General features: G+C 40.1%; 1 protein-coding gene across 3 annotated transcripts; it reads left to right on the top strand.

The window, feature by feature from the left end:
• Positions 1 to 154: 154 nt before the first annotated feature.
• Positions 155 to 19314, top strand: ush1c (Usher syndrome 1C). 3 transcript variants are annotated; one of them, XM_056388091.1, is made up of 26 exons: positions 155 to 280; positions 2512 to 2579; positions 3840 to 3983; positions 4097 to 4235; positions 4997 to 5105; positions 5230 to 5254; positions 5339 to 5396; positions 5519 to 5707; positions 5797 to 5856; positions 6310 to 6366; positions 7601 to 7743; positions 9584 to 9649; positions 9739 to 9896; positions 10526 to 10575; positions 10871 to 11035; positions 11282 to 11398; positions 11891 to 12592; positions 13123 to 13176; positions 13337 to 13465; positions 14685 to 14750; positions 15799 to 15840; positions 16374 to 16427; positions 16552 to 16651; positions 17604 to 17713; positions 17950 to 18005; positions 19188 to 19314. In XM_056388091.1, the coding sequence occupies exons 1-26, from the start codon at positions 245 to 247 to the stop codon at positions 19198 to 19200; spliced, it is 2910 nt and encodes a 969-aa protein (XP_056244066.1). In that variant the 5' UTR covers positions 155 to 244; the 3' UTR covers positions 19201 to 19314. The 3 variants fall into 3 exon arrangements, with proteins under 3 accessions (XP_056244066.1, XP_056244067.1, XP_056244065.1); XM_056388090.1 differs by lacking the exon at positions 155 to 280 and adding an exon at positions 2052 to 2287; XM_056388092.1 differs by lacking the exons at positions 10526 to 10575; positions 10871 to 11035; positions 11282 to 11398; ... (2 more) ...; positions 13337 to 13465; positions 14685 to 14750 and adding an exon at positions 10103 to 10158.
• Positions 19315 to 19722: the final 408 nt, after the last annotated feature.

The following is a 19722-nucleotide window of genomic DNA, read 5'->3' as shown; positions in this document are numbered from 1 at the left end:
ACTTTAGAGTCAGGTCACATGTTTTTTTTTGTTTGTTTGTTTTTTTTATTTTTTATTTTTTTTTTTTATGTTAATCATGGCCATATTCATTACCAAAACAGTTTCCCTCCTTGTTTTACTATGAAAATCTTAACCGGAAACTAACAACGTTTAGCTTGACACGACAAGCCCCGGTCCAGGTCCAATCCTGACAAACTTCATCGACAGTGAGTTAGCGTTTGCCCGTTTTTTTTCTCTCTCAACAATGGAGCGAAAAGTTGCTCGGGAATTTAGGCACAAGGTAAGATACCGACATTTTTCTCCTCGGACACTGATTAAATAGCTCTTTTAAAAAACTGTTTGTCTACTCTACCTGGTTGTCACTTAACTGGCTCAGGTGTCTCTCCCGGTGGGATGTTGCGCAGACACAGGCCTTACAAAAAGAAACAGCAACTAAAGATTATTCAAGAATTAGTTTTAAAAGAATATCATATTTTAAAGTAAATTAGAATTGATGTTAATAAATCAAATATATAATTTAGAATTTATATGGTGATAGCCTTTGGATTAAAATCTCATTCATCACTAGTGTATTACTTACTATAAAGTCAATTAGAGAAATATAGACAGAGCTATTAGATTTGCTAACAGATTAATAGCTTCCCATTCGACTGAAACAACTGCTTTTCTTTTAGCTGTTTAAAGAGAAATATTCACACAACTGTTCTGCTAGATAGTACCTACTTTCTGCTAGATGGTATTTACTAGCACACGTTTTTTAAGTATAATCTGAGCTACAGTGAATCTTCCTTGTTTCCTTTAAGGCTTAAAAGTAAGTAACCAGTGTTTTCATAGCAGTTATATTCTATGACATGCTGCCTGTTTTTGTAAAGTGGCTGATACCTTTTCTTGCACATGTAAATATCCAGCTGAGGCCACCATGGCCAGTAACAATAACATGATTAAATAAATGTTATGTGGATCCATGATGTATAGTTCCATGAATTAAACTCAAATTATACTGTATTTCCTGGCTGAAGCTGGCACATTACAGCAATAGGTAAAGCCCTGTAAAGATAATTATGAGTAAAAGATAACAGAGAAAGGGAACATGATATGTTCAGGGTGTTTTCAGCCCCAGAGCATGTAGGGATCACCAACAGCCATCTGTGATGCACACAGGCAGACAGGGTCGCATATTGTTGGCTCTTCATAAAGGGCATCGTAGTATTAGATAATCTAGTCCATGTCAGAGACGAGCAGCTGAGCGGAAGACATGGGACAATTTATGGGTTTAATTAGAGGCTGATGGGAGCACAATCAAGCTTTGTTTCTGTTTGGGGACATTATCATAGTCACTGAATCTCTGTTTAGTTGTTTGGTTGAATGTGTGTGTCAGTTTATCTGTCCTAATTCAAACTGAAGAACTGAATTATTGTGTTTCTTCACTGTAAAATTTTCAATTAAAGGTTGATTTTGATTTCTGGAGGTTTAAGTATGCACTGCAATCTGTGTAAATTATAATAGGACAAAGTCACATTAGGATCTCATTTTGTGAAAACAGTCCAAATCTCTAAACCCGACAGTGCTTTTAAGAATTGGTATTTCACTGGCCAGTGAGCTCTTATCTTATTGGATTTATGGTGCCAAAGTCTGCATGTAGTTCAGGCTGCAGGAGTGGCTGGCATTGGCTGTGTTTCACTGAAATTTATGACAGTCATAAATGTCATGTCACCACACAACTTCGCAATGACCTCACAGTAGGGGACCATGGAGTGTAGTTTATTAGACTACAGAAGTGTCTTAATGTGCATGTGTACGTGTGTTTTTGCTCTCTATGCATTCACACTGTTTGATGATGATGATGATGATGATGATGATGATGTGTGTGTGTGTGTGTGTGTGTGTGTGTGTGTGTGTGTGTGTGTGTGTGTGTGTGAGTGAGAGAGCGAGAGAGAGAGTTGGGTGTGAATGCTCACCTCTGTTTGTGTCTGAGATGTAAGATGACACTGCTGACCTTCCCACTGCTGCTTCTCCTCAGCTGTTCTGCCATTATTCCCTCCCAGTAGTTTGATAGTTAGGGAAGGACAGCCCATTACACCTGCTTTACTCCAAGGAGCCACACCATCCTAAAGCCTGGTTTTATCTTAACTTTTCACTCTAATAAAGAAACAAGCCACTCAGGTTAGGGGCGAAGCTTACAGCTTAACTTGGGACAGATTTAGTCAGTAAGACGGAAATGTGTTACATCAGTGATTGGCCGAGGCGTTTCCTCAAAACTATCCTGCTGCAGCTGAGCTGCCATCAGGTTTGTATGACTCCTACACACACACAGACACAGACACACACACAGACAGACACACACACACACACACACACATACACACAGACACACACACACAGACCGACGGCTTGCCCCCTGCAGTGTTGACAGGACCACAAGAGAGAGGTACAGTGTGTGTCAGTGGGCTGACGTTTCCTCTGATTCAGCAGTGTAGAAGGATGGCACCAGATGTTTGTCCTGTCTTGCAGGTGGAGTTGCTGATTGAAAATGAAGCAGAGAAGGATTACCTGTATGATGTCCTCCGCATGTATCACCAGTGAGTAGCATCCATCACCACTCAGTGTGTATGTGAGCAGGTTGCATTTTCTTATTTGTTTTACATTTGTAAATTCACACCTCTATATTTCTATATGAATAAACTGTGGTTAGTAGTTTATTGGATAGGCTGTGTTGTTAAATACTGGCCTCTTTTAACCAGTAATATAATGTTTCTGCATATACAAATATAAAGAACAGTGAGATCTACAATGAAAGGCTTCATTTGCTCTCATTTGCCTCAAGTGTTGGAGGAATTCCGTCTTGTCTTATGTTAGCTGCAGGTGAAATGATGTCCAAATGCCTTTTCTGACTTCCATGAACTTATCTCTAACTTTTTCATGTTTAATTATCAATAGCTGTTAATCCTGCCTTAGTCAGCTCTGGTGCACATGCACCTGTGTTCTTCATCATGGTTTCTGATAACAGCCTGGTCTCAGAAGCCTTGGGGGGCGGGGGGCTAGTGGTCTAGGTTTCAATTAATCTTCGTACCGAGGCAGAGCCCTGTGGCCCCATTGGTTAAGCCTCTGATCAGTTTCCACTGTGCTTGGACAAGCCTGGCCAGTTATTCACAAAAGCTCTTTTTATGTTCATCCTCCAAACAGAGCTGAAATGGCACCTATTAATAATTCATCGAGAAGGCTGGGAGGACAAATTTTATACAGTAGCTTTTACTTTGCTGCTTTAATTGCTCTTCTAATTGCCTTTTGTCTTTCTTTGAATTGTAAAAGATAGAAGACTGGATTCTACAGTCCATCACCATTGAGAAATTATAGTTAATTGCTATATATTTGAATTAGAAGAGAAAGATTAGAGGAGGACTTGAATGATATTTTGGCTCATGAGATCCTCTGCTGGCCATTACGATTACATGTACTTTTACGTGTAAAAAGTAAAGTGTCATTCAGTATCTCTAATTGTGACCATTCATTATAAAGCCTGGCTATGTTCATGCGAAAAACAAAGCAAGTATTGAATGTTATCTCCAGAATTATATTCTTGTCAGGTTAGAGAAGCCTCTGAAAACAGCTGCTCTTGGTCAGAGGAAATTATTATAATAGTCAGTTCATTTCAAGAAAAAAAAAAGATAAAATAATAGTAAACAAATAAATCAATTTAGTAAAAAAATTTACAGGGGTTTCACAACTTTCCTATGTGTTTGTATCAAATTGTTTTATATTGTCCCTATTCAATTCTGTTTGAATGTAACTATTGTCAGTTAGAAATGTGCATCATTTATTGCCTGAAACCCGTCTCTCAGGTCGATGGATTTGCCAGTGCTGGTGGGGGACCTGAAGCTGGTAATCAATGAACCAAAGCGCTTGCCCCTGTTTGACGCCATCCGACCTCTCATCCCCCTCAAACACCAGGTGGAGTACGACCTGCTCACCCCCAAGAGGTCACGGTGAGTATAGCATGGCATTGTATTGTTTTGGTTTTCATAATGAAACCATCCACCTTCTCCGTTTCAAAATGTTATGTGGCTCATACATCCTGTATTGTCTCCTGAATGAGCAGGAAGCTCAAAGAGGTGCGTTTGGATCGGACACATCGTGATGGACTGGGTCTGAGTGTCCGAGGAGGTCTGGAGTTTGGCTGTGGGCTCTACATATCACAGATTGTCAAAGACGGTCAGGCTGGTAATGTCGGCCTTCAGGTACATTTCTATGAGCCAACCGTGATATATATTTTTTATTTTCATTTTATACCACTAAATGTCCTTTATAGTTCTGAAACACTAAATTCTCATTTTAGCTAAAGTACCATATAAAGAGCTATATGTATGTAAAACAATTATTTTGTAGTCATTATAGTCGTATAGTATAATTTCATTTTGTCTATTGAGTCAATCAAATTGTTTTCATTTTCCGTGGCCTCTGTCTCAGTGTCAGTGTCATAATACCAGCATCCACTAGGTGGGGTGAAGCACCATGTTTGTTAAACTCTCACAGGGACTGAATGTTTGTCAATGAATGTTGAACCAGATTCACCTAGATGGAACTTAATTAAAACGCACTGGTCTTGTCAAGAAAGAAAAGTCAATAACCATTTGTTTATATAGATGCTTTAATACAGATCAGAGTCACTGTATTGTGACAAAGCTTCAGAATGACATCTTGGGCGAGGATGGTCTCGTCTAACATCTGGACATAAATCAGAGAAACAGTCAGTAGAGAATATGGCAGTTTTGCTCTTGTTGGGGGATTGTAAGTCACTTTAGCTGAGAGCATCACCCAGATGGCTAAAACATTAAAAATGTAAATAGACCATGCAGATGAATAGATCACATAGTGGCTGGTTTATTCAGTTGACAGAGAAGTACATTACAAGAGAAGCAATAACTTCATCTGTAAAATGACTCGATAGATTGAAAGTGAATGTGTCATTCTTGATATTCAATCTTGTGGTGATTTATAGGTTGGTGATGAGATCGTGCGTATCAACGGATACTCCATCTCCTCATGCATCCACGAGGAAGTCATCAGTCTCATCAAGACGAAAAAGATTGTGTCACTCAAAGTCAGGCGTACGTCAAGCGCAAATTCATTTTCCAACCACAGCAGCATCACTGATGTGCATTCAATTGAATATTGTTCAACATCAATGGCATCTTTCATTTGATTTGATTTTTTTTTTTTCCATATTTGCAGATGTGGGGATGATCCCAGTGAAAAGGTAATATAGTTAACATGGTAAAGTAGCATTGTTAAGTGACATTTTGCTGTATTGCGTTCTGTTTTACGTTTCACATTTCTCCAGCTCATCAGATGAGCCCCTGAAGTGGCAGTTTGTTGACCAGTTTGTGTCTGAGTCGGGGGTAAGAAACAGAGTTTGTTTTTGTCTTTTTCATGGCATTTGTTAGTTTCAAAAGTTGTATCACACCAGCAGACAGCATATTGACTTTTTCTTTCTTTTATTCTTTCTCTTTTTACCTCCCAGGAGAAAAAAAACAGCATTGCAGGCTTAGCATCGATCGGAGGGAAGGAGATCAAGGAGAAGAAAGTTTTCCTCAGTCTTGTGGGAACGAAGGGTATGGGCATCAGCATATCCAGTGGTCCCACCCAGAAACCTGGCATCTACATCAGTAATGTCAAGCCAGGCTCCCTGTCTGCAGAAGTTGGACTTCAGGTGATCTCTATGACCTCTGTGAAATGTTGACACTCATTTTCCTGCCTGCTGTGAACTATATCTATGTCTCATATCATATCAAAATGTAGATTGGAGACCAGATCGTGGAGGTGAACGGGGTGGATTTCACCAATGTGGACCACAAAGAGGTGAATTTTGCTTCATTTAATTATTTATCCACTTACGATGATTTATGATGAGTTCAAATCTTATCAGTCATTTTATTACGTAGATTTTGTCCTTTTATCCAAAGCACTTCAGCTACATGAAGGCATCTGTTGTTACGATACTCATCATGCCAGTGGAAGTTAAACCCCTCTTCACTGGCTTTGTTCTGTGCTTTACTCACTGAGCTGAAGAGCCACAGCCAAATTAGTGTTTAACCAGCCAAAATGTTTTTGAGATAGGAAAAAAAAAAACCAGGACATTTGGTTATTTACCAAAGTGGCTGAGAAAACAGAGCTTTTAATATTTACTGGTATATGCCAGTGATGATTTCACACCCTGATGAATACACATACAGTGTTAACATATTCCCCTTAACCTTTATAATCTTAAAAATTAATTGCATTACTTGAAATCTTTTGTTATTATATTCCCAGGCTGTGAAAGTCCTGAAGAGCAGCAGGAGTCTGACTATTACTGTTCTGACAGGAGCTGTAAGTACATCAACTGCATTATGTCTAATAATAATAGTATTCAACACTATGTTTTCTTCTGCACCTCACCTCACATAAGTCTTGTGGGGTTTTTTTTGCTGTAAACTCTTGTGAGTACTGTTAAATACATTTGAAGACACAGCATATGAGTTTGGGATACATATACCTACATCTGCACATGAGACCCTCAAACCTTTAAAATGAATAACCCTGGATTAGGTGGCACATGTTGCTGTTATTTTCTTACATGCAGAGTGTTTCCCACAGATCCTCAAGTTTCTGGGAAATTTAAAATGTGTTTAATCAATTAAATGTGATAAATCACAAAGAAATACATAGTAAAGATCTTAATGACTTTTGAAGTTATAATCCTGACGCAGTGGTAATGTCACAACAAAATGGTGCATATAAAATGTCTAGAATTGTTCCTCCTATTTTGTGAATGGGAGCATGAGGAAATGTATTTCTCTCAGAAAAAAAAACAGTGAAGGGATCATCTGTTGTTTGTGGGAACACAAACTTCTGCCTTTACTCGCTTCGCATTCCTGCATCACACAGATAAATGTGCTGTTTTGTTTTGGAGACATCCCATTACCGAGGCGTTTCCTCAACCTGGCTGTCTGCAGGAACAACATTTATCATCAGACATGTCACTTGGCAGATTGTATGCCTCAGGACTTATTTACAGTGACTGCTTAACTGAGACAAGAAGTCCAATCTTATTTATTGTTTTCTTTTGTGACTGTCTGATGGATTTATTTGTGTAAGTGTGTGTGTGTCTTCATTTTGACACATCCAGTACATGCACTATCATTGAAATTGAAGGCCGTGTTCCAAAATGAGCAAATATTTTTATGTGACAGGTGACATTTAAGCAAAAATAACTGTACCTGAAGAAATATTTGTCGTTCATGCCTCCAATATAGTTATTTTTGCAACAATAAATGATTACAAATCTATACAGTAAAGTATTTCTACTTCTATGTATCTTGTAGGTTTTTGTTTCTGCATATATATGGTAATTCTAGAATTGTTCACATGCTATCGATGAGGGGTTCTCAGGCTGTAAGTTAAGCTTCAAAGATGTTACATGACAAACACAGACCTCTCTCTCCCTGGTCCGGGAGACTGGTTTGGACTTGTCTGTCGGTCTACAGAGCCAAAAAGTTTGAGGACCCCAGCTGTACTCGATTTCTTTCTCTGATTATTTTTCTGGCTGTTGTCACTCTCTCAGGGCAGTGAGTTGTTTATGACAGACGAGGAGCGTCTGGCAGTGGAGGCCCGCAGGGAGCTGGAGAGACAAGAGCTGATGCATCAGAAAAGGGTGGCACTGGAGACCAACAAAATCATTAAAGAGCAGCAGGAGAAGGAGAGGCAGTGAGTGAAGAGTTGAAAACTTCTTACAAATAACCTTGTCCTGCAGTGTGTGGCATGGAGTGTGGGAGTTACAGTGTATAGCCTGTCTTGTAATTTAATCACAAAAAAGACATAAGCTTGATCGCAATGGCAGATTGTTGTCTATTCATACTCATCCACTACTTTGATCTGATTCACCTGAAAAAGATATTGTCACTCAACCTTCAGGTGATAGTTATTACAGCTCATAGCTTGAGAGGGAGTCATATTTATGTTGCTGCTCGGATCATTTTTTAATACTAACAATGGTTCAAAAAAACATTTATGCTGTGATATACTTTTGCTCATAGTGACAAACTAACAAATAATTATTCCTCATTCCTGCAGTTTTCCTTGGTTTTATGGAGTGTTTTAGCGGCTTTCAGCTCACTGTTATAGTACAAACTCACTGTGCTCTTCTTACCTTGGACCGAAGAGCACACAGACAAAGTTAGTGTCTGGCTGATAGTGGAGCATTTTAACAGCTGAAGAGAAAAATATAGGAAAATAAAAGAGAGTTTAAAGGAGATTGAATATTGGACTGTTTGCTAACATGTTTGCCATATCAACTTTAAAAGGTGATAATATGACAATGTTGTGTTTACTGCCCCCAAAAACAATGATTGCAAGTTAATAACCCTGTTTTTATTTTTGACTCTTGAGGAAATCACTTAATGCATCGACGCAACCCAAATTGAAATGACATTGTTTTGATGACGTTGATGATGTTGAAGACGTTGATGATGTTCACCCCTTTCTAGTTGTCAGAAGTAATGATAATACTGATACTGATGAGCGACTGCAGTGGATATTTCATACAGTAAATGCTGTGTAGCTCTGCAAGTTAAGTAGCCTCCCCTCTGGCTGCCCAACCAACCACTGCATTTTCATCTTTAAACTGAAGTACAGTAATTGAGAAAACAGGAAGTATAATACTCCCTATAAATAGGCATTACTGATTAGAAGCAACTATTTGTTCTGAGAAATATGCTGACATTTTAATACATTTCTACACAACCATTCCACACACCAAAAAGCTTTTTAGTCACCAACAGCTGGAAGGCTGAGTTTTTCCGATTATTCAGAGAGTGGTGCTGTCTTTGCAGAGCTGTCGGATAAAGTTGAATTTGATTTGAACTCAGAAATATGCACTGGGTCCATTAATCAGCTTGGGGAATACTGTACCAATTTGTGGCCAATCTGAAACTCAAATCATCCAGTAGCAAAGGTGTTGACTGACATTACGAAATGTTTTCCAGAAATCCCTCTGTGCATTTTAGAGTCAGCGTCCTTTGTATCCAGCCTCATACATCATCTCTCATTCAGTGCCAAATTTAGAGTTTCCAATGAATTAATTCCAATATTCAAATAGTTCAAATTCAGAGCAAAGAATGGCCTGCTTGCTTTTGAACAGAGGCATCAATCATTTACCCAGCAACTGAGCATACATCTACATAAATCAGGTACAAGCAAAGTAAACATGACCTGCTGTGATTGTCCACCTAACCTGAGGGCCTTCCCATAACTGCTCTGTAGCTACATCATAATATAGATTCCTGTTCACTTTAGTGAATGCTTTGCAGATTTTTCGCAGGCGTTAATAACTTCAGAGGACACACTAGATTTTCTCATTGCTTTGATGCCAGCAATATCTTGGGATGAATAATGGGAATGCATATCATGTTTTGGGGGGTTGATGCTCTCAATAGCAGCCATAAACTGGATTAAAGTCATATATTCTGTATTTTTAGCCCTGCTCTGGAGCATGCTGCGTGGATGGAGTTTTATGTTGAAACCTGTGTGTCTATGTTGTGTTTAACAGGCGAAAGATGGAGATTTCTCAGAAAACTGCAGATGAAGAGGAGCGCTATAAAAAGGAGATGGAGAAGTATGCAGCTAATTGTCTATAAAGTGCAAATTCAGTGTTGTTTTGATAATATATCTTACATATCTCATTACTTGTGTTGCCCTGTGTAGGATTGATGCTGTGGAGAAGAAGCAGGACAGAGAATGGGAGGAGGATTGGGGCACCAAAGACAGGCCCAAGAGCCCTAAGAGCCCCCGCACTCCAAAGAGCAAATCGCCTGCCCCACCTGATATAAAAACGACCCCGACTCCAAAGGCCAAGAGCTCTCGTAAGGACACCTGAGTGAATCTTCTCCTTAAAATGCATGGATCTTCTATTCACTTCTTGAATGTATTTGTTTACTTTTCTTCTGAAAACCACGGAGTTTTAGAAGTATCTCTCTCCTTTATCTCACCTTATTTCCTCCTTTTCCCTGCATGCTGTCTTACTGTCAATGCCGTGTGCTGTGCTGCTTGTTATGGCCTCACCTCTAAGCTGCTGAAGCTTGCTCCTTCACAGCGGAAGACGAGGAGGAAGAGGAGGACAGACAAGTAAGTCCGGAGGCTCAGCTGTGCGTTGTCACAGCTGTCGTGTGGGGGGATGTGTGCAAACCAGCGTTCACACAGACCAGTGCTAGATTTCCTTTGACAACCAAAAATGTAACAATTGGAGATAACTTTATCTTCATAATGAACGCTGCCAAAAATTTGGTTTTGGTTTTGTTCATTTGGTTTTAAAGAAGAGTTTGCCCAAATGGATCACTCTGAGTCATTTTTTCCCTTTGAATGCTGTGTTGTGGCTTTAATGTCTTGGTTTTTCAAATGGACACACTGTTTGGAGTTTGATGAGACGTTGTTTAAACTTTGGTTTTTATATAACATACTTGTGAGAATGACCTATGTTCATCTCCATCCTCAGCATTTGGCTGGTTTTATCGATATGAGGGGAAACTGCCATCGATCCGCAAGGTACTGTCAGCTGTGTGAGCTAAGTGTGGTATTAGAGTTGCACAAAGGAAAGTCTGGCATAACTCTCGTCTTGTTTTTAAATGTTTCTTATCGTGACAGGTGGCTATATATTTCAGACCAGAGTTTTCTTTCTTTTTTTCTTTATAAAACTTTAAGTTGTTTACTGTGGTTTTCACAGCCGTACAAATTGTGGTGACACTAGTTATTTGTGCAATTCATGGTAGAAGTGTGTGGTTTGCAGTGGCAGATTTCTTTGTCCCCTGCTATTTATATTGACTAACTGATGACACCTCAGAAAGGAGAGAAGAAGAAGAAAAAGAAGAAGGTGTCAAACACAGACACACTGCAGGAGCAGAGAAAAAGCAAGAAGGAGATGGAGTTTGAGCTGAAACTGGCCAAGGAGAAAGAAGAGATGTATGAACGAGAGAAGCAACTGAAGATCAATAGGCTGGTTCAGGAGGTATGAAAAGAGGTTTTTAGTCAAGTGAGCTATAGAGTGGACTTGATGTGGATTAAACTATTGGTTTGGATTGATTGGCATTTCTGATGCGCTATATAGAAAAGTTAACGTTGCTTTCAATGTTTCAAGCTTTGGCTTTAGTTAAATTGCCACCCGTCTTGGTTATGTGACAGCTGAGTGTGTGAGCGAGTGTTTGAGTGACTGATGCATGTAGCCTGATGCTGCCTTACCATGCCTCTGTACCAGGTTTCAGAGACGGAGAGAGAGGACCTAGAGGAGTCTGAGAAAGTGCAACACTGGGTGGAGCGTCTTTGTCAGACTCGGCTGGAGCAGATCTCCTGTGTGGAGAACGAATCCCCAGAGGTACAGAGTGTGACGTACTCTGTCGAAACATCGCTTATGTCTGATGTTTTTGTCTTACCACAAAAATTTTAATTGTAATACGTCATTTTTTTACTGTTACAAGGAGATGAGTAAAGCTCTGATAACAGCATTGATGCAGGTCTACAACAATATTTAGAAAAAATGGTTGATCTTGGTTGACTTTTCCCCACATTTTCAATATTTATGGTTCAGACAGGATGTTACGGAGTAAAATGTAACAGGTCATGTCACTTTGAATGTTGTGTTACATGAGTTACATGACATGAGAAACAATAGGGAAGCTGCTCAAAATGGTGCGAGTGCATTTGTAGCTGTCATTTTTTGCACACTTATACAAAAAAAGATAAGTGATTATTCCTGCAAGTGAAATTAGTAGGAAGGGACAGGAGGGTAAAAAGCATGAATTGTTAATTAGGTTAAAAGGATAATTAACACAAGGTGAAACATTTTTCATGTCACTGAAACTTTAAGCTCTCCCCGCCGCGCTCTCCTGCCTCTGAGCCCAAGGTGAAGCGTTTCCCTGGTGGTCTCCACTTGGCCACCACTGATCTGGATGACATCAACCTGGATGATGTTGATCAGAGCCTGAGGGGCCCTCTGAAGAGACTGGCCCCCACCCAGCCCAGTACCAGCCAGCCTCCTCCTCCCTTGCCTCTCCCTCCACCCTCGCCCAAGCTGAACCCTACCATTCCCAGCTACTCTCCTCCTCTCTCCCGAGCGTTGCCACAGCGCCGACCTCCGTCTCCACCCAACGCTAGGAAACATCCCTCCGCCCCATCTACCTTGACCAACAAGGGACGTAGGCCTCAACCACAGCCTCACCCTCAGCATCACCCTGCCCAAACCCATCTCCCTAATCCACCTTCCTCCCACTACCCTCCTCCGTCTCAGTCGTCGTGGCCTCCATCTTCCCCTCAACCTGCTCCACGGCCTCCTCCACCGCCGCCCCCTCCTCCTCCACCACCTCCACCTCCCCCTCCGCCCCCACCTCCACAACACTCTGAAGACCGGATAGGCACTCTCAGCGGATACCGCCAACATCATCACCATCACCTCCAACACCCTCCCAGTCCTCCCGAGCACAGGAGTGAGTGGGAGGCAGGTGGTTATCTCCCGAGAGGAGGGATTTACTCGTCGAACACCAGTGAAATGTCCTACCCCTCTAGTCCAAAGGTTAGAGATTCTCATGTGAGAGGGGTGATGTGTCAGACTGGCTTTTCCTTGCTGTGTTATTGCTTTAGTTTACGAGTGTCCAATTGATGGACTGTTTTTTTTTTTTTTTTTTTCAATCTATGAAGAGAAGTTGCATCAGCTGTTTCAAAGAAATATGTAGATAGCTCTCAGAATTAATGCATTGTCAATGCTGCAGGATTCGACATAGGTTTATGTGCATGGTCTGTTTTATGTATTGGGATATTTTATGCATGAAGACAGAGTGACACACTGTAATAGCATGACTGAATTGGCCTTTCATTGATTTCCATTTTTCTTGAAGTTGAGGGTAATGCATTCAGAGGGGCAGTTAGTTGATATTGATGTTTGCTTGTCAGTGTGTGGCTTGTTTGACTGAGTGGGGTGTTGCATGCTCTGTAGTTGTGATGAAAGCCGCATCTTATAGTCTTGGTGTGTGTTGCAGCAATATTCCTGCGGTGTGCTGCACAGGCCTGGGGGCTAAAGATTCTTTTTATTTTACTGTGGTTCAGGTAATGAGAAATACATCCCATGCCAGTCACATTTCCACTTCAAGCACGCCCTTGGTGAGTCTCTTTTTGTAGCAATAGTATGTCAAGTTTTGCAAACACCCTGTTTTTTTTTTTCCAAAAAAATGAGCTTTATAAATTTCATTTCATGTCTTGTAAAATGACTTCCATACACTATACTCAGTTTTTGCTTGGAACCGTGGTCTTTCCCCAATAGCAACTAGCTCCTAGTCCTCCCAACCAGAGGCGTCAGACAGCCCCTGTCATGTCTAAGCCTGTTATGCTGCCTCAGTCGCAGACCCACCGACCAGATCCTCACAGACCTGCACTCCGTTCTGATGGTCTGGTATGAAACACACCACTTTACAGTCATCCACTCCCCGCATAAAACTTTGATTCAGTTTAATAGGGTCATAAAGCATTCAGACATCTGACACAGTATGCCATCATCTGACTGATGTATTCATTTCTGCCTCTTTTCCAAGTCCTGGCGAGTCCTCCAGACTCACCAGCTGTTTCACAGAAACCCAGTCTGTGGTTATTAGATCACACAGGGGAGCCATTCTTCTTCCCGTCAATAAGCTCTAATGAAACTTGGCAGAGTGTTTATTTGTCAAACTGCATTTTCATTGTACTAGTCTACAGAGCAACCCTCTAGTCCTGAAACCCTAATATTAATAGAATCACACATTCACACATGAGAACAGAACAGCACAGCCACACACTTCTACCATCAGCCACTGGAGGTAAAATGCTTTGCTGAGGGGCACCAAGACTGTGGTAGTTGAAGAGGGGGCGCTTTAAGTCATGTTGTTCCTTGATCATAAGTAAGCATGCTGGTTAACAACCCTTCTCTAAAATGCTGTCACTATACAACTATTCTACTGATGTTTTGCGATACAGTTTTCAAGTTAAAAATATTGACATCAAAAAAAATTGCTTGTGAATGCAATTATACTTTGTCTAGTATTTCTTCAAGGACTGTGGTTGTATAGTATTAACATGAAATTCTGTCTGTCACCACACCTCATCAGGCAGAACAAATAGACCAAATAACTTTAAGGATAAGGCTGGTGGTGTTCTGTAATTTGCCTATTGTCACCAAATCCCAGGAGAAAACAAAAATCCAAAAATGAATCTATTCCCCCTGATAAGTATTGTTGATCAAAACTCTTCACCTCAGAATTGGAATATAAATCTAGACACATAATTCTATGTTATTATTTCACATTTTGAATTTGTTGTTGTTAATAATCTGTGTGAATAGCACTCATTTTCCAGTGGTTTAACTTTTCACCTAGCAGCAGTGATGTAGAAGTATTCCCCAGGGTGTATGATATGGTTGTGAAGGGTAGCACCACACATTTCTGACCAAACCTGTCACCATTTGTGGTCAGAAGTGAGACAGACCTAAGACTTTCATCCAGAGAGGGTGGTAAAACACTGTTTTTCAACCTGTTTTTCAAAGTTACCCTTTAAAAATCATGATATAGATAGAATAAGTGGAGCATAGAAGTGGGTTCTTTATTTTCACGTCCACTAAAAGTTGTTGTCTTGTGTTTCAGCCTCCAGAAATGCTAAAACGGATGGTGCCTTTCAACTCGTCTTTTAAATCAAACACCAAACGACAAGTAATCCCTATAAAAACCTCTCTCACTCTGTTATTATTCCTGAATGCTTTTGTCATGTTCTTCTTTCTGCACATTTTGTGTCTGCGCTTGTTCATCATGTTACCTCATGGCTGACTGGAGACTCAGTAATGGCTCCTCTATTTTTTCATTATGTCCTCTCACTCTAGGCTGCATTACTGCCTTTAGGTCCAGTTGTGTAGGTTATGCATGACTGCACTTTCATTGATTTGAAGCACATTGTAATATATACAGATGATTTGTACATCAAGCACGGTCCCATAAAGGCTCAGAAGACTCTGAGGTCCAGGTTGTAATCTGTCTCTCTACATGGGTTGGTGCAGCATGCATTAGTAAAAGAAAGGACTTTTTTTTTATGTACCTTTACCTTGAGTTGAGACAGAGAACATCAGTCTCATTAAATTTATCTACTATTCCAAACACCACATCACATAAATTGTTTCGTCTGATTTCAGCTGTTGTCTCCAGCCATAACAAATACAATCACACATTCCATGTGAGTTCATTTTTTATGTCCGATTTTGAGCTTCTGTGGAACAACAGGAAATGAAGACTTAGATTAATGAGTGTTTGTTCTGCAGTGAGAAAAATAGCTCTGTGAGTCATTATATCTGGATAAATGTGATGTCCTTTCTCTGAGAGCTTTTTTTCTCTTTCCTTCCCCCCTCCCATGAAAATAAATAGCCATCATCTTTGGTAGGATTGATTAGGGATGATTTTCGGTGTATGCATGTGTTCCTCTGAATTACCCTTGTCATTAAATCAAGGTGGTGGCTTTAAAAGCCACTGTGCTTTTTGAATTAATGACTCAGAGTGTCTCCATGGTTTCCATTTATTAAGTGTGGTATTAAAACTAATACAGAACTGGTTGTCAAAGGAAATCTGACCAGCATTTGATGCAGTGACTTTTTACACAGCTCATGTTCGTAGAGAGTTCTAAGCAATTAGTTTGCCTCTTTGTGTCCTGTTTGTTAACTCTGTATTGATGTATTGATCAGTTTCAAATAACTGCATGTTGGTTCTCTTTCAGGAATTTCAGAAATACGAGGAAGATTTTGATCCCTACTCAATGGTATTGTATGCCTGGTCTTGTTAACACCACAGCAATGCAGAAAATGCAATAAATATGAATCATTAAAGTGGTGAACAGCAAACAGCTCTTAGGTCCTGCTTCTATAGTTCCACAATGTGTTATTGACTTATTTTCATGGCAGGCTTAAAACTGGCATCACTATAACACTAAAAGATGCACAAAACTCAAAAGCATCTTATGTATGTTAACTGTCTTGTCATCAAACACTTAGACATGTTACCAATTCCTGGGGCAAAATTAGATGACTGCTCTGTGAATAAGACAGATTGCCAGTTTGTTTCCAAAGAAAATGTATATAACTTTACTGATGTAGATTCCCAGTAGCACTAGTCCTCTGTTTATTATACAGTCTGTCATCCATTGTAAATAGCCTATGCATGGTGTATTGTAAGTATGTTATTTTATCACTGACCTTGACCATTCTACTATTCAAAGAGTGGGAACCCATCCTTTATGTTGACATCTCTGTTTATTCTTTCTTCAAACCCCCCCCCCCCCCCCATTTTGATTAGTTCTCCTCGGACCAGATAGCCGGGCGAGATGTGAGACTGCTGAGAATCAAAAAGGTAGCGAATGCATTCACTTCAAATAACTCAGTTTATTGATGAGAAGAATCTCACTCATCATTTATCAGGTAAGATTTTCTGGCTCACGACTGACGGTGCTGATGTTTTTGTTATTGTTCTGCAGGCTGGGCAGCTCGACCTTGCTCTGGAGGGGGGAGCAGACTCTCCTTTGGGAAAATTGGTGATATCTTCTGTGTATGAGGGTGGTGCTGCAGATAAGCACGGTCAGTTGGGTTTTAAAAGTTCATGCTTTAACTTCATGTTAAGTTAAGCGAGTCCAACCTCCATTCAAAATGAATTCTTTGTGCTGTATGTTTTCAGTCTTGTACCTTTATTGTTAGTGTCTGTGTAATTCTTTGTTTATTTAGATATGAATGTTATAAGTGAGTGCATCTGTATGTGTTGATGCCAATACATTATAATTTTCTTGTAGCTGTCTGTAAACAAATCTCTACTGTATCTATCAAAGCTAATCACAATTGCTTAATTGCTAGTTTAAGAGCAAGTCTTTTCTGATATTTTGTTCCCCCCATTTATATCGGTGAGTTCAGACAAAATATTGGAAACACTTCTCAGTATAACACAATACAGTTCAACGACACTACAGCCCATAAAACATGTATCATTGTATTTAAGTGTACACCGACTGTATAATAATAAATTGGCGACTGAGTGTATATCTCATTATACAATGTTCGTCTTTAGGCACTTTAACAAAATCTCAGGCGACATGTTTTGACTGCAAATACATTTAATGTTGAAAACATAAGATCTGCTGCATGTTTCCTCCTTTGAGACTAGCAAGTAAATCATTATCTTTATTGTGTGTACAGAATGTGCTTTTATTTCCACTTTATTATTACACCATCATTACTGTCTCCATGGTGAGATGTAGGGAGGGACACAGGATGCTTCATTAGGCACAATATCAGGATGCCAGTCTGTGATACCTACCTGCTTAATGACTTTTCTGTGTGTCTGGACATTTTGCCCCATTACAGCTCAGCATCACTGTAGGAGACAACAATTTTACTTGTGTCAGTTGAGAGATCCAAGCATCCGGAGCTTGTGTGTGTGTGTCTGTGTGTGTGTGTGTGTGTGTGTGTGTGTGTGAATGTGAGAGAGAGAGAGAGAGAGAGACTGGCAGTGAAATGTCTCTGATGTCTCTGTTTGCAGGTGGCATCGTACCAGGAGATGAACTTATGGCTGTGAATGGGAAGATCCTGATTGATGCCACATTGACTGAGGGACAAAACTCTCTGGCTCGAGCCTGGAATAGTGGAGGGGTATGACTGAGATTAGTGTCGCAATGAAATGCCATTCTCCATTTTTTTTTAAAAAGAGACGTTATTTACCTTAGCTACAACAGCAGGGAGTTGTATTGAGTATCTTTAAACCCCCTATCAATCCATCAATTCAGTTTGTGCTTGTCGTTGTTGTCATGGTCTAACTTGCAGACGCAGACAGGCAGCTATTCGTATTATAATATTTTCATTGGATTCATTTTTTTTTTTACTTTCAGGACTGGATCGATGTTGTGGTTGCTGTTTCCCCTCCAAAAGACTATGAAGATGAAGTGTAAGAATTCCTCTTCTTTATTTTTTTAGTCTAAATACATATAATCATTATCATCTTTGCTCTTATTTACATACAATTATGTGTGTGCACGTGTATGCAGCCCTAAGTCAGCATCAGTCAGTCCCACTGTGAACAGAAAGGTGTTTGAAGGCAGTGCAACACTGTACAGACACGGCTACCTTCTTCAGCACTAGCCCCTCCCTCTCCTCCTACCGCACCCTCGTCCTGGTAATCGACATAGTCTTCAAACTTCCTCTTCTTCACTGCACGTCTCAGAGAGGATGTTTGCTGTGGCATTTGTTTTTGTTTGGCCCCATTTTCATTCCTGAGCACATGTGACAGTCTCCCTGTCAATCAGAAGAAGGCAGACCTGTAGAGTATTTTGGTATCTGTTTCCTCTCACCCGTCAGATTTATGTGTTACTGTCACAGCTTGGCTAGTTCCACGAAAAGCTAGCGTGACAGTGAGTGTACACAGCGTGTACAGTATGCACTTTTTCTTTTTTTTCCCTTTTGAAAAGTGCCTCAAGGCAATATTTGTTTATTGCTGTAGCATGCATTCTACAGAGATACAGCTATGCTATTTGAGTGAAGACATTTATAACTAATGCGATCAGTGACCCATTCCACCATATATCTGCCAAATCCTAACCCAGTGAGCCGTATATAAACACATACATTCATGTATGACCTGTGTGGTATTGTCTCATGGCGTCAGGTCATGGACACTCATAAAAGCAGCCTCGGACTCCTGCCAGCCTTCAGCAGTTGTTCTGATTGATGTTGTTCCACAGGACTGTTACATGTTCTGACATACATAAACACTGGGTGGTGCTGTAGCGAGGATTTCTGCTCTGCTACAGGAAAAATTCGTATGTTCTGAGACTCTGATCAGGGTGATTTTTGAGGTTGACATAAAATAAAATTTAAAAATGCCAAAGAATAGGGTTTTGCAGTTTAAATTTCAAAAAAGGAAAGGAAAAGAAATCCTGGGTTCAGTTTAAGCCCTTATTATCATTTAATCCACCTGCATGTGTGTTGGTCTGTTGTGCTCAATGTGCAGTGACTAATGCGAACATGGTAAAAAAAAAAAAAAAAAGAAGTTTGTTCCTGTCCATAATTGCTAAAAGTCGATCTGAGAGAATTACTTGTTGTTGATTGATTCCTCTCTCTTCTCCTGTAGGACGTTCTTCTAGTCTCATTGACAGCCTGCCAAGAAAACCACACTGATTGAGAAGAGGGTTTCTTGGGGATTCCTTCAGGATTCGCTGTCATTTCAATCACAATAAAATAAAATTGTTTCCTCTTTATCTTGATTCCCATCTGTACACCAAGTCTTAAGGTGGTCTTTTTGTTTTTACTTAACTCTTTGAGAATCAGTCTTGTGTCATGTATCGACATAGTGACACCTTGCAGTTGATATTCATTATCACCGTCAATATCTCCTGTCAATATTTAGTCATCTCCACTAATCCTCTTCACCTATGTCAAGCCTGGACATGGCTGACCTCATTCAGATACACATGACCAAGCTGATACTTCCTTCAGACACGTGACTTATCTGTCAGTATAACAATAAAGAGCTAGTTAAAACAGGCAAACTAATCAATAACACCTCTCTAATCTGCCTTACAAAGCCCAATAAAGGACTGCTGCTCACATCCACACAATTGAGAGATTGTACTATGTTGTGTATACAGATTTTCTGCATTCCCTGC

Source organism: Seriola aureovittata, chromosome 10 (assembly GCF_021018895.1).
Source record: "Seriola aureovittata isolate HTS-2021-v1 ecotype China chromosome 10, ASM2101889v1, whole genome shotgun sequence".
In the NCBI taxonomy this organism is placed as follows: domain Eukaryota; kingdom Metazoa; phylum Chordata; class Actinopteri; order Carangiformes; family Carangidae; genus Seriola; species Seriola aureovittata.
Note: the sequence above shows the minus strand (reverse complement) of the source record. Positions and strands in the feature narration are given on the sequence as shown.